The following is a 14168-nucleotide window of genomic DNA, read 5'->3' as shown; positions in this document are numbered from 1 at the left end:
TCTTTTTACCTTTGCTAAAGTCTCTGCAGCTGAAAAAAAAATCCATTGTCTCTAAACAAATGCACAATCTCTGGCTTCTAACTTGTTTTGAATTTTTTACTATTATGTGGCTACTGTGATCATCTAGTCCAACTTCCTGCCTACCACAGTCTATAAACATCCTGTAAATAACTTCAAGTCTGATAGCTGTGATTAAATTGGAATGTTGTTAGAAAATTCCTATGAAGTAGAGAATATTTCAAGATAGGCTGTATGCCATAGCCTTAAGTGGGTATTGCTCCTGCTGCTGTAGACGGACAACCTGACCACACTCTGAACCTGACCATGCCTGGAAGCACAGTACCTTTCATGTAGCTCATTTTCTAACTGTGGCTATGATGATATCCTGTAACTGACCTTTTCAATTTAGCATGTTCGGGGGGAGGAGAGAAAAAAAGAGAGCACCTATAACAGGCACTTTCCTGTCCATACCACTGCACTGTAACTGTTTGGCGTCAATTGCTGATAGGCTTTTCACACCTTCTTCTTTAGAAGAGCTGCTGTAGGAAATCCAACGTGACAGAATTGCTTTGCCAGTTGTAGGGCACCTGTTTTGCAAGATGTTTGAATAAGTCTAAAGTAGCTCAAAGATATGTCATCATTTCCTTTATAGACTTAAAAACCTCAACTACAAAGAAAATCAGTTGGAAAAGGATATCCATGAAGTGTGTATCTTAGCCCCGAACCTTAATTACACAATCATCCTTCCTCTCTGCAGGCAGTGCTGATCCACATTGTTTTTCTGCTGGGCTGGAAGAGCCTAAAGCAACTACAGGAGTTTTGAGTTGTGTGTTAAAAGTTCAAGAGCAAGAAGTCTTGATTAACAGATGCCTTATTAAAACTCCAGCAGATGCATGGGCTGCAGTAGCACTGACTTTTTTTACCAGAGAAAACAACATCCAGTGGCATCCTTTGAGTCAAAACACAAGCAGGCAGTATCTAGGGAGCAGTACAAGACAGTGAAAATCTACTGTTGGCTTCTATGAAGCTGCCCAACTTTTCTGCCTGTTAAATAAGACAGTTGCCAACCAAAATAATTCCTCCCTGTCTCCTTTATCAGACTTTGGATTTTCTGGGAGAGATTCACAGTCTTAACTGCAACCATTCTACTGATAAAGGCAGTATTTATATACTCTTGTAGATATGATAAACCAAACATACAAATCTCCTACCAGTTTATTAGTTTTTAGCAGTTCATAAATAGGAAACCCCATTAAGAAAACGGCTCCTGAAACATAATTCAGCAGTGTCCTCTAAAGAGCTTTCCGTCTGTTACGCTGAAATGACTGAACTAAGAATCTCAAGTGGCATATTGTCTTATCTCATAAAGATCTTCTGATGTTAAAGGGATGGTCTTTTAGTTGTTAATATAAGATAGTGTATGTTTTGACCTTTTGTCCAAAAATAGAACCACTAGGAGAATTGAAATGTCTCTAAAATTTGTCAGCATTTACATTTATGACAAAGACTGCTTTTCACTAAATCCCAAAGATTCAAGTTTATTAAACTTCTTTTAACTATCATTACTAAATTATAAGAGAATATATATTTTGCTACAACTGAGAATTTTGCTACAAGAGCAGAGCAAAGATACAGATAAAGGTTGATACATACAACCACTGATATAACTGTGGTTGATAATAAGGGAAGCAAATGCATGCATGCTCAAAGATTACTCTTCAGAATGCCTGTGAGCTACCTTCTCCCATCCTGTAATATGTATTCCACTTATGTTGTGATTTAGTACATATGAAGTATTACAAATCGCTTGAAACAATGATGTGCAGTCCTGATTCCTGGAGGATCTGAAGATGATGCCTATGTTAGTCTTCCAAAAAAGGATGCTCAGTGTAATTTTTGCATCTAGAAAAAGAGCGTATGATTAAAACACTTTAAGGATATAGTCTTAAGGCTAAGAAGAAAAAGCTTTTTTCCCCTGACAAAAGCTCTGCAGAACAAAAACTGTGAACTACAGTAAAAACACTTAACATGAGTCTGCGTAGTTTACACAGGGCAGTGGAAATTAACGCTCTGTAACCTTCGCATATACCAGTGACCTTGTTCTCAAAAGATAATGTATCTTTTGCTTAGCTGAAATCGCCAAACTTCCCTGCGACATTAAACGACTCTCTTGTGAACTCCTAAGTCCGCAGTATGCGATTAGATAAGTGGGTAGCCTGGGAAAACAGAATAAATTGCAGATCTTGGTAAGTCTGTGTCTAACCATTCTATTATCTAGATGCTGCCTTAATAACGTTGGCATAAATACACAGGCACAGCTTTTCACTTCAAAAAAACTTACAACTCTCATTCTTAAAATGGAGTTTATTTACAGTGACTGTCTCTTGTATAAAGTAGCCAAAGAAAACAGAAAAAAAAAATGCCACCTATTTATTTTGGAGTTTCCAGCTGATTTTGATTTTCAGACAGCAGTTTGGTATGCATCCGTTACAAGATATCTTAACACACAATGTACCTGCAAAAATCCCAGTGCTACCAACCTGTACAAGATGGGCAGTGCTCTAATAAACCCTAGTGCTGGATACCAGCAGATACAGATGTGACCAGGTCTTGGCTAAGGTTCCCTCTCTTTTTGTTTTTAAGTGGGGCTATCAAATACTGTCTGTTAAGGAGATAGCCAGTGATAATCCAGTCTTGCTAAAACATGGAGGAGGAGGTACTCACTTGCTTAAAAGCAAGGAAGGTTTCCCTCTCCTCTTTAGCCAATTCAAAGTCAAACACCTGAATAAAGGTCCCAAACAGCTGGGTTACTTCATTTTGCAAAAAGACAAGCGTAAGTTCATTTGCAGAAAGAATACCAAAAACAGAAGTAGAAAAGTGTTGTATTTGTTGAAGCGCGAGGAAGCGTGCAATGGATGCACGTTTGTGGTGCGCAATGAAAAAAATGTCATAAAGTTACAGTGCTGGTGGGGTTTGCATCATATTTATATCACAAGGTGGAAAAGTTAGTATCTCTTACTTGATGTGTTCTAATGAAGGAGACTCGCCTCCTTAACTTTTAAAGTAACTTTTTGCATTCATAAAGAAATAACCTATGTGGTGTGTGACAGACAAAAGGTTTTTTCCCAGTCCTAAGTATGAAGGGGGTACTTTGTTCCACTGGCAGAGTGGATTTTTCTGTGTAAGCATTTAACACCATTGAGAATTTTGTAACATACACTCTTACCTTAAAATTTTCCTCAATACAGTGTGGAGATTTGGGAATTACACTCACATTTCTTTGAATTTGGAGCTGGATAAGCACCTGCAGGAACAGATAGGCAATTACAGCTGAGAATTTCTGCCTGTCTTCTGAAAGCCGAAAACCATACATGGTTACACGGAACAGCTCTACTGATAATCAGAGATGGCTCACATAGGAAAAGCACTACAGTAAACCCTTCCTAATTATTAGATGAGCTCATTTAGTCATTATCTGTCTCTGAAGTTGAGATGACAGCATGGGAGTGCATTGAACAAGAGCTCAGGATTGGCCAGGGATGCTGTGTGTAGAAGTGGCTAGTGTGCCAATTAAAGCCCAAAGCCATTGGTAATCTTCTGTCCGTCATTAAAACTACTGTTAGAGATGACATTTTTTAAAGCATTACAATGTGTATGAGACACAGCTGGAACTCAGCTTTCATAATACCTCTGTAAATAGTTACTTTAGCACAAGTAGGAAAAATATATGTCACCAGGGAAAATACTATGACCAGTATTAACCTGAGCTGGGGTTTTGTTGTACTTGAGTACAATTTCCTTAATTTGGGGCTCATCAAAAAGAGAAATATCCTCAGGCTTGGACCTGTGAAAATAAAAAGTAGACTCTAGCAGTTGAACTACTGCTCAGACAGTACTGGCCTACTGTCTTCTCCCTCAAGCACTGTAGTGTAAGAATAGTATTTAAATTATAAGAAAGCATAATCGCACACACTTTAATTCATCGTCTTCTCATTGCTTCAGTCCCTGCCTTCATTATTTTCCTTTTATCACAGGTTGGCATATGAGAAGAGGCCTGTAGTTTCTAGTGTAACAGGTCACTGTAACACATTTCTGTCCAGCCTGGGATCAGGCCAGGAATTTCTTTGGTCTAGATCCTGAAAATTTCATCTTGAGAATGGGCAGTTGTCATGTCCTTCACAAGCACAGCTGCTCTGGTAAATGCCCTGTCCCGGATCAGAGAAAGCCATGAAGATTGGAGTAAAAGCAAAATTTCTTCAAGTCATCCATTTAAAAACCTAATCCATTTGTCTCAGCAGGACTGCAAAGTTGCTATTTTCGTAAGCATGTGCTGCTTTGTTTTGGGGGGCTTTTTTTTAGTTCAGAAGTTCCCTTACATGTTTAATAAGCTCACCCAAGCTCAATTAAGAATTATCTTCATTACTTTCACCAACCGATTGATCCTTTTTCTCCTAAATATGAAACTCCAGTAACAGCACAGGTATGAATTAGTGGACTGAATATCACAGTAAGTGCGAGAGAGGTTTCTGTGTGTGTATCATTCTTAACAAATTAGTAAATCTTTTTCTAACTACATCAGTTTTACTCTGTGAGGGTTTATCCACGTCCTAAGACTGGTTTACTGTGTTGGCTCCAATCTACGTCTAAGAAAGAAGTCTCACAAAGCATTCTTACCATGGCCAGTTGGGTGCTCCAAGGGGACGATATGCAGTGACAGAGATCCCTTTGGACTGGCAAAACTTAATCAGCTCTTCCTGAGGAAGATAGGGATGGCTCTCAATCTACAAACAAAAATATTACGTTTCTTCAGAAGCAGAAGGTACTTCAAGGTTTAGCATCACTATGGTGAGCTACCAAGCCCCACATCAGCTCTGAAAACATTGTTCTTTTTGCAGCTACGGGGTTTTTAAGAGAGTCAGCTGGTATTTCAGATTGTTTCCCCGTCTTCCCAACCCTGCCTCCAACAAGGCCCAATCTGCATACACTAGTTTATCTTTCCAGCTGCCTGCCTCATTTTCCATGACCTCTCACAGTCCCCATACGAGTGGGCTCCAAGGTCCAGTCGTCTGCATCCAGTTGAAGCACCCAACTCTCATGTCATCCAGCCCTACCTATCCACCCCAGCAGTGTGGCCTGGCTTTGGTCCTATCTATTCAGGCATCCTCTTTTTCCTTAGCCCCTGGGACAAGCACCGGGGCTGTAGGAAAGGAGAAGGGTAAGCCCCGCCATGTTCTCCGTCGCAGAGCTCAGCTCTCAGCCTGCACGAGCTCAGTGCTGCAATCAGAAGAAAAGTGAAGGTGGGACTTTCAACCCAGGAGCACCGTGGCCTTGTGTAACTGCAGCTTCCTGCGCAAGGAAGGGCACAGAATGTCCTGCGTTTTTCATTACTTTATGGTTTAGCCAAATACAGGTGTATTCTCACACAGGTATCAAAAAGCAGAGCCTTGACATAAAAGCTGTTTCACTGCCAGAGATGTTCCATCAAATGCAACACCCCAGACGGGTGTGATAGTACTGACGAGTTTGAGAACAGTTTACCTTATTATTTGCAGGTTTGTGTCTTAAGTCTGGTTTGCTCAAGAACTGATCTATCTGTTTGCAGTTGAAGTTGGAGACTCCAATGGCCTTCACCACTCCCGCATCCACCAGCTCTTCCGTAGCCTAGAAACACTACAGACTCAGACTTGCTATTGAATGAAGGTCTTTTTTGTTCATATGGAAAAGATGCCTGTGCAAAGACTTCAGTGGTAAAAATCATCATGGCTGGGATCCTCTTCTGATGCGGTGTTAGTACCGCACATTGAACGGTGGGACTCTGGTCAAAGACACAGGCTCTCGTGTCATGTATCATCATACAAATAAATAACAGCGTTATTCAAGCTTAACAATTATTACGCTATGATTATTTCAGTAGATTACAGCTATTTTGAAATATTATCCCCAAGTAGACCTTCTGCTCCAAAATAAAAGGGTTTTTTAGGATAATTCCTCAGCTAGCAAAACAATTATCCCATAATAAAAAGCTTGTCGTTTGGAACAGAGCAGCTTGACGAGGAGCTGTTCTGGGAGAGCTAGGGCAGGATACGAGATCATCAACGCTGCTTAATTTCCCAAGGGAGATGTACCATTTAGCAGTGGCAGTATGGTATAAGCAACGCTGTATTCCCCCACCACCACCTGTTTTCTTTCACAATAGCAAACACTAAAACAGCTAGACAGCCCTAGTTAGATTGGCACCTCCAGCAGAAAAGAAACAGGAGAAAATAATCTACTACCAGCTTTAGAGCAGAAGATACACCTCTTCCAAAGCAGAAATAATTTTTATTTGAAGTTGCTATCATAAGCAGCAGCCTGAAATGGCCACTTTTTTCCTTCAAATGAGCAACAAAAATGTGCCTTATTCTTCATCTGACAGAAGGGAAAAAGCATCAGCGAATTCTTCTGACTCTGGTGAGTCTCTTGTCCTCTTTCAACCCGGCCACGCTGAGCAGCGGTGGGGGTGGCGGGGAAAGGAAGCCCAAACCATCAGCCAAGCAGGAATTTGAACTTGCACCCAAACCTTGTCTCCCACGCGGCCTGTGCTCACGCCCGTTTGCGTTGCACGCACAGCTTTAAGCGATGGGCTTTGGGCAAGTTCCAGTACTTTCTAAAAGGGGGAATTCTGGATGCTGTGGGTACCTTGGCATGGGTATGTTGTCTTTGCTGCGGTCTGGACAGTTCAGGTGCAACTAGGGATGAGCATGGCTACAGCTAAAGCCACCGATAAATGCCCGGAGAGTGGTGTGCGGACTGAAGCGACAGTGTATGTCAGCTCAAGCCACTGCAGGGTACACACAGCGTCAAAGATTTCCTTTTGCCATGCCCATCCAGCTACTTTAGTAAGCAGTAGACATAAAAATACCTCAATTTTGGCAAAGTAACACAAGAAGGAGCCTAAGGGCACAGAGAAATCGGCAATCCAGAATACTTCACATTGGAAATTCTCTCAGAACTATTCCCAAAGTGGAAACCTTAAAGTTTTCAGGCTGTTATTTCAAACTAGCAAGAGTTTTTCAGCCTGTCAGTGACCGTACCTCCCACGTAGCCAGACAATCTGTATCGCTGGGAATGATCATGCCATTTCCATCTGCAGGAAATAGCTCCTCTCCTGCCTATCATCACAACAGAAAAGCGAGTTTAAGGCAGGCTGAATCATAAATAGTTAAAGAAATCACTTAGAAATTCTACAAACGAGTGGAGCTGGAGACTCACTGGATATCCTGGCTTCTGTTTGTGTTGGGGAGAGAGGTGGCCCAAACCAGTAATCTGTATGAACAGAGTAATCTTCAAGAAAATCTGCTTCTTGAGAATCTGTCCTGCGGGCAGAGAAAGGGAAGACACTTTTATGTGCCTCAGTCAGGTTGGGGGAAGGCCAAGGATGTGACATGATGGGGAAACGAGGATTTATTTAACCTGGGGGTAGAGAGAGAAGAATAGGAGTTAAGTAATTCACAACTGTTTGATCCTGGATAAGCAAATGACAGCCACATCCCAGGCTCTAAGAGGAATGTGATCTGGATGGTAATTTGATCCATGACATGGAAATGCTGTGCAGGGTAAAATAAGGTGATTTTTGTACTACAAGACCTAGCTTAAGCAGCCATGACCTTACCTTTCCTCCAGGGTACTCTGTGCAGAGGTTTGCCATTATGTCCTAATGAGGTTTAACAACATTTCTCATTAGAGAGGACTAAGGGCATGTCCAGACCCAAAGGAAAAAGTGGCAGAGCTCTGACAGACGGCTCCCAGGAGTTAAAGCCTCAATACCTTGAATCCCATGGGCCAGTGCATCAGGTAGAAATCCAAATAATCCGGCTGGAGGGCAGCACGTGTTTTCTGGCATGCCTCCTTCACCAGGCATCGCTCGTGGAAAGTGGGCCACAGCTGCGGGGGTAACGCAAGGACTGGGAGCTGCTCTCCTAGCCTCCCGGCCGCAGGCATCCCTGGCAGGGAGACACATGGCACAGACACAGGGGCCGCTCACGATATGGCACGTCTTCTCATCTTGAGGAAGTGCCACTTTTGTGCACCTTATTTTATTTGTCAGTTAAGTAAAATGAGAATGACATACTCTAAAATTCCAACAATTCATACAACAATTAAACAAAATGACGAAAAAAAAGCAAAACTGGTGAAAATCGACCCGCCAGCTTCCAGCAGATAGAAGTTACTTTATTTTTCCTACCATTGTTGTTGGGGGAAAAAACAAAACAAAACATAACATGCGGGAGTTAACAGGCTGAGGCCAGCAGCGCAGCGGGAGTGACCACGAATACAATAGCCCTGCTTCCTATCTCAGAGGCAACTGAGAGCACAGCCTCAGTTCCTGTCTCCGTGGCTGACAATGGATATGGACTACAAAAAATCCCTCTCAAATCAAGCCATCTTTTTTTCAAGAGTTGACCTCTTCCTTCCCTCCATCCGCAAAATGCTTTGCCCTGAGAGAAAGGAGTTAATTGTCAGACCGGCTTCATCCCCCGGCACTTTGCAGGTCGGGACCTTGTCTCTCCTCCTGAGAGCTGGCCTCCTGTAAGACAAGTTACCCAAGGAAATACCTTACTGACAATAAAGAGGTCTTCTCGCCTCACAACCCACTCCTCAGTTTTTTCTCGTAGTGCATCCCCAATCTCAGTCTCACTCTGGTACAGGTAGGCATACTCAAAGGCCAACATCGATGGCAAACTTCACTGCATCTCTCGCTGTTCCTCGGAGAGACTGAAACAAAAAGAAAAGTCAGTAATTTGGTAAATAGCAGAAAAAGAAGTTTGCTGTCCTCCAAATCTGGAGACTTTAAACCCCCGAATAATGAGGTGTTCCAGTTTGGATCTTGCTTTTGTTTCGTTTTCTGGAATAAAATGAGCCCTTTGGAACTGGCCATGGGAGTCACTGATGAGTTGCCTGAGCTGATCTGCGCTTTTCTAAGGATTGAACGTTCAGATTCGGACATGAGGCTATCTCGAAGTAAGTTCTAATTTGCCCGGAAATTAAAAGCAATTTTAGTATGAGATACTGGCAACATGAGAAAATGAATCACCTCTGGAAAGCTTGCTGGCCCTGCACACAAACAATCCGGCTCTTGTTGAAACAGGACAAGGGAGGGGAGAGGACGGCAAAACGCCTCAGACAGTGCCACCTCCTGGGTAAAACACACAACCTAGTATTTAATAGCAAAGTAAATCATTTCAGATTCGTGGCTTGGAGACACTGAAGAGTTGTTTGATGACTGGATACCAATTCTGGAAACTGCCACTTCAAACAGAAACATGATTCAAAACCGCGACCACCTCCTACATTTCGCTTCATTATATCCCCACCCATCATCTTTTCTTTTTAATTATTTCATTTCTCCAAGTATTTCCAGTCAAAGGGTGCTTGGTTGGTTCACTTAAATTAAAAAAAAAAAAAAAAAAAAAAACAGAAACTGCAGCGCCTTTTTCCACAAGGCCACACACACCCAAATAGCCAGTTTAAAGTTTTACAAGTTTTCCTTTTTGCAACCATTTTGCCCATCCCATCCCTTCTGTCATGGTTTAGCCCCAGCCAGCAGCTAAGCACCACGCAGCCGCTCGCTCACTCCCCCCCGGTGGGACGGGGGAGAGAATCAGAAGAGCAAAAGTAAGAAAACTTGAAGGTTGAGATAAAGACAGTCTAATAGGTAAAGCAAAAGCCGCGCATGCAAGCAAAGCAAAGCAAGGAATTAATTCACTACTTCCCACGGGCAGGCAGGTGTTCAGCCATCTCCAGGAAAGCAGGGCTCCATCACGCGTAATGGTTACTTGGGAAGACAAACGCCATCACTCCAAATGTCCCCCCTTCCTCCTTCTTCCCCAGCTTTATATGCTGAGCATGATGCCATATGGTATGGGATATCCCTTTGGTCAGTTTGGATCAACTATCCTGGCTGTGTCCCCTCCCAGCTTCTTCTGCACCTGGCAGAGCACGGGAAGCTGAAAAGTCCTTGACTAGTGCAGCAACAACTAAAACATCTCTGTATTATCAACACTGTCTTCAGCACTAATCCAAAACGTAGCCCCATACCAGCCACTATAAAGAAAACTAACTCTATCCCAGCTGAAACCAGGACACCTTCCTATGTGTGAACCCTGCAGCTCCTAGGCAGCATGGGAAGGCAGGCTCGCTGCGACACCGGCCAAACGCCAGCCGTTACAGAGTACCTTATCGCTGGCTGCTGCTGCGGCATGGGAAAGCTGCGGTGCAGGAGCAAGCGCTCCCTGGGAGGAAAAAAAAAGCCACAGCAGGGAGTGATCTGCATTGCTTTTGAGTGGAGGAAGAGTCGGTGGACAGCAAAGGTGACAGTATACCTTGCGATTACACAAAACTCTGTAACGTGAGGTGTTTTTCAGAAAAAAATAATCCGTTGCTTCATTTTACATGGTGCTCACTGAACAGGACTTCAGGTCAGAGGGATGGGTAAAGGAGAGGCCCCATTGCTGCACCAAAACACAGGGAGTCGCAGCTGAAGTTGCTGTGGGAACCTTGAGATCGAATAGCTTTGATTAAGTAATCGCAGTGCGTTCGGGCCATGTTTTCATCGCATTAACACGAGGTTTTTATGGTGGCAGGGATCACGCATCCAAAATTTTCCTTCTGTTTAGTCCTAACCGGTTCCTGTTGGTGTCCTAACTGGTTCCTTCAGAGAGCTCATCCATCACAGCGCCAGTGCCCTAAGAGCCCCACGCAAGGCACACTTTGTTTTTTTAAAGCCTACTTAGTTGCTTTAGGCTTCTCGGTGTCTCTTGTCATCAGACCAGTCAAGACTGAAAGGGTTAAACAAACTCAGCCCCATTTGTGCATACGTTATGTGATGATTAGCAGAAGCTGACCAAATAATATAGCAAGAATAATGTAAGATCATTTTATGCTGACTGGACAGCATTTCATGGACTTGGTAGCTTGCAATTCAACGTATTTCAAGTCCAGTCTCAAATCCGGGGGACGATCCACTACTTTTTTTCTTTCCTAAGAAGCTCACTTGCTTAAAATTTTCAGCTCATTTCCAGGCTTCTTTTACATTTATAATTCAGTATATCCTTAAATCTCCTGTCTTACCAAAAGTACATTATATAACATTTGCAGGTAAAGACCTACCCAAACTATTTTCCTGTGAAGTGCTATGTACTCGTCTGCTGCCATCAAATGAGTTATTTTCAGTCTCTAAGGAGTTAACATAAATTCCCGTTTCCAAATCCACTGATTGCCACTTAAGTTCCTACATCTACATGCACTCATCAAAAATGATGACACCTACACGACATGCTGGGATATTAATACCCAGGGCCAAAAGCAAAAAAGCAAAGAAAAACAAGCTAAGCAGAAGTTTTTACTTTTGTAGGATGTAATTTTTTTCCATAGCTAAGAAAAACCTCCTTCTGCCTGCTCACTACCTGCACTAAGTGAGCACTACCTGCTCACTTAAAAAATTTCCTGAAGGACAGGTGTAAATACCTGCAATACCTGAAATATTTCAAAAGGCAAGAAACGCTGCACAGAGGCTTTGCTGCATTTTCCTGACCTGAAGAGGAGATTGCTGTAAAAGTCTACCGCGATTCTCAGCAGTTTCCTGATGTCACCTGTGTGACCAGAGGCACGGGGACAAGGAGAGGTCCCCAGCTCCAGCAGGTACCTGCCAGGTCCCCAGTCTCAGGATGGGCATCCTCACACGGGTGAGCGGCTCCATGTAGGTGGCCATGCGTGGTCCCCTCCCAGCCACCGCAGGCAAGGAGAGGCTGCAGCCCCTTGCAAAACTTTTTAAATAGGCTTTGCCCCTCCCTCCTGCCTGCTGACTGCCTGCGGACAAGGCACATATGGGCAGCAGTGCTATAATAAGCAAGAGAATGCAGGAATTTTGCCTTTATCTCACCCTTTGGAGTATTTCAAAACTGATTGTGGGCTCCTCACATGAATTGGTTGAGTGAGCTCGTCATGCCAGTTACACATATTGCATTGACCGAGGTTGCAGCTTTTTGTATACCTCATAGTCTCTGCTTTTCTGCAAGAAAAGTGGTATTTGAGCAGTTTGCACACACCCCGAGAACCATGTCTGGTCTCACCTGTCTGCTCCTGAACACATCACCAGAAGAAGCCACAAAGCTGTTTGTCTCAGGAGGAAGCATGGATCTGTCCACAGGAGGGCTCATTGTTAACAGAATTCCCAATCCTTCATCCCCACAGCACCGGGCACCCATATTATATATATCCCTCCACTACCGCCATTACATCCTGGGGCTCATACTCATGAGCTGCGGGACACAGGGACAACACAGTCCTTTTAATGAAGGGTTCCCCCGCTTGGGAGAGGAGCTAAGAAATAAATAAAGCTTTGTCTTTTCAAGAGCCATTGTGTTTGCTCTGCGTGACTCTTCAAAATCAAAACTGCTTAATCTGCAAGACTGATGATCACTAATGGCACACTATGGCACATTCATATTTCCTGGAGCAGCCACTGCGTTGTTTTCTACCTTTACGCACTTTTCAGAAGCCAAACAGCTTCGGGTGTCTTGTCCCTTGATGCTGTGTTACTGCTACTTTATGGCCTTTTCTGTTTGCATGCTGTCCTACATTAGATTTTTTACCATTCATAACTGGAAAACGTCATCTGCATAAACTGAAAAAAAAGAGCTTTACAAGGCTCAGTAGGAATAGCAGCCTATTCTGGAAAATCCAAAACCTCACGGTTTTATGCAGAGTGGGTTTGACCCCAGCCTGGAGGCTCCCGTGTCCTGCCAGAAGGAGCTGGCGTGCTACCTGGTTTCAGAGCCCTTCCCAAAATTTTGCAAGAACTCATTTTAAAGATGTGAGTGGTCAGCATTTATTGTTTATCCAGCCATTAATGAACTTTTTCTTCCGTGTCATTTCTTTGCCTGTTAGAGGCAAAACCAGCCCCAGGGTAGCACCACGTTTCAACAGGCAGCATCTCAAATGCCCAGCGACCCGGGGCAGGTCACTTCCTTCAGGCGCTTTTTACCGCCTGCAGACCCTGCATGCAGAATACGCTCAACCTGAAAGCATAAACCTGTTGTTTTGAAGTTAACGCAGATAAAAGTCAACAAAGCCCAAGAGGCTGAGCACGAGCACGCTCAGCACTCCCAGGGCAGATGGCCAAAGAGCCCCACAGGCCAGCAGGCATCGATCAGGTGGCCAAGGGTCCACCCTGCTGTGTCCTACAACAGGTCCCCAGTGGTACCAAACTCTTGTCCTCCAGCACCAGATTTTCTTTAGGATTTTGTACCTTTTCACATAGGGTAGTTTTCCTCTTGTATTCTCAAGTTGTTGCTCGCGCTCGTCTCAACTGGCAGCAGCCCCCTCTGCCTGCAGCCTGACCTTTCCTGCATGGCTTTACGCCGCAGACCTCCTCGCTCCTCCGTCCTGGAGCCTGGCCTTTCCCCCAGCAGTCGGAGGCAGAGCTGGCCTGGATCACGGGCACCTCAACGCCACATCCAAGGATTTTAATTGAGATGTGCAGATCACTGGCAGCTTTGGGACAAGCCGAAGAAGAACCCTTTTAATTTTATGTCTGACGTCAAAAAGATCAATCCTCTTCTGCCTCTGCAATGACAGCAAGGTTTAACCAGCAGTTGTACTGCTCAGTGTGCTATGTGGAGATCTGATGCGGTTTCCTCCTTATCTGTGAGAAAAACGGGTTACATAGAGGAAAGATATATGATGACCATGGCTCTCATGCCTCATCCACCTGATGCCTTGGTCACAGAGACCTGTACGGCTGGTCTGCAACCAAGGACAGGAAGAAATCACTTCAGCTCATTGCAGAAGCTGATGTAGATTAACAACAGGCTGGCTTTCAGTACAGCTGTCGTGTCCCTTGTCCTTCAGTGACGGGTAGCCGCCTCCCTAATGAGAGGGACTCTCCCGGTTCCTCGACCTCTGCTCTGCCCATCGCGAAGGCAGACATGGAGAGGGCTACCCCACTCCGGCCACCCCTCACACAGCAAAGCACATTTTCATACTGAATCAAACCACGTCCCGCCAGCTGCAGAAATTTCAGTCATTAGTCTATTTTAGGAAAACAATCATTAGCTCAGAGTATTTATTAAGCCCGTGTGAAGGTCTTCATTCACTTTGCCTTTATTTTTATGTCCGTGTTCAGTTTT

General features: G+C 43.9%; 1 protein-coding gene across 1 annotated transcript; it reads right to left on the bottom strand.

Moving 5' to 3' along the window:
* Positions 1–1571: 1571 nt before the first annotated feature.
* Positions 1572–11749, bottom strand: LOC142404719 (aldo-keto reductase family 1 member B1-like). Its single transcript, XM_075491719.1, is given in 10 exon segments — positions 1572–1902; positions 3227–3304; positions 3763–3844; positions 4675–4781; positions 5539–5661; positions 7074–7151; positions 7807–7923; positions 8595–8703; positions 8705–8754; positions 11684–11749. Coding segments are annotated over 10 exon segments (828 nt in total). The 3' UTR covers positions 1572–1884.
* Between the last annotated feature and the right edge of the window lie 2419 nt (positions 11750–14168).

This window comes from Mycteria americana, chromosome 1 (genome assembly GCF_035582795.1).
Source record: "Mycteria americana isolate JAX WOST 10 ecotype Jacksonville Zoo and Gardens chromosome 1, USCA_MyAme_1.0, whole genome shotgun sequence".
In the NCBI taxonomy this organism is placed as follows: Eukaryota; Metazoa; Chordata; class Aves; order Ciconiiformes; family Ciconiidae; genus Mycteria; species Mycteria americana.
Note: the sequence above shows the minus strand (reverse complement) of the source record. Positions and strands in the feature narration are given on the sequence as shown.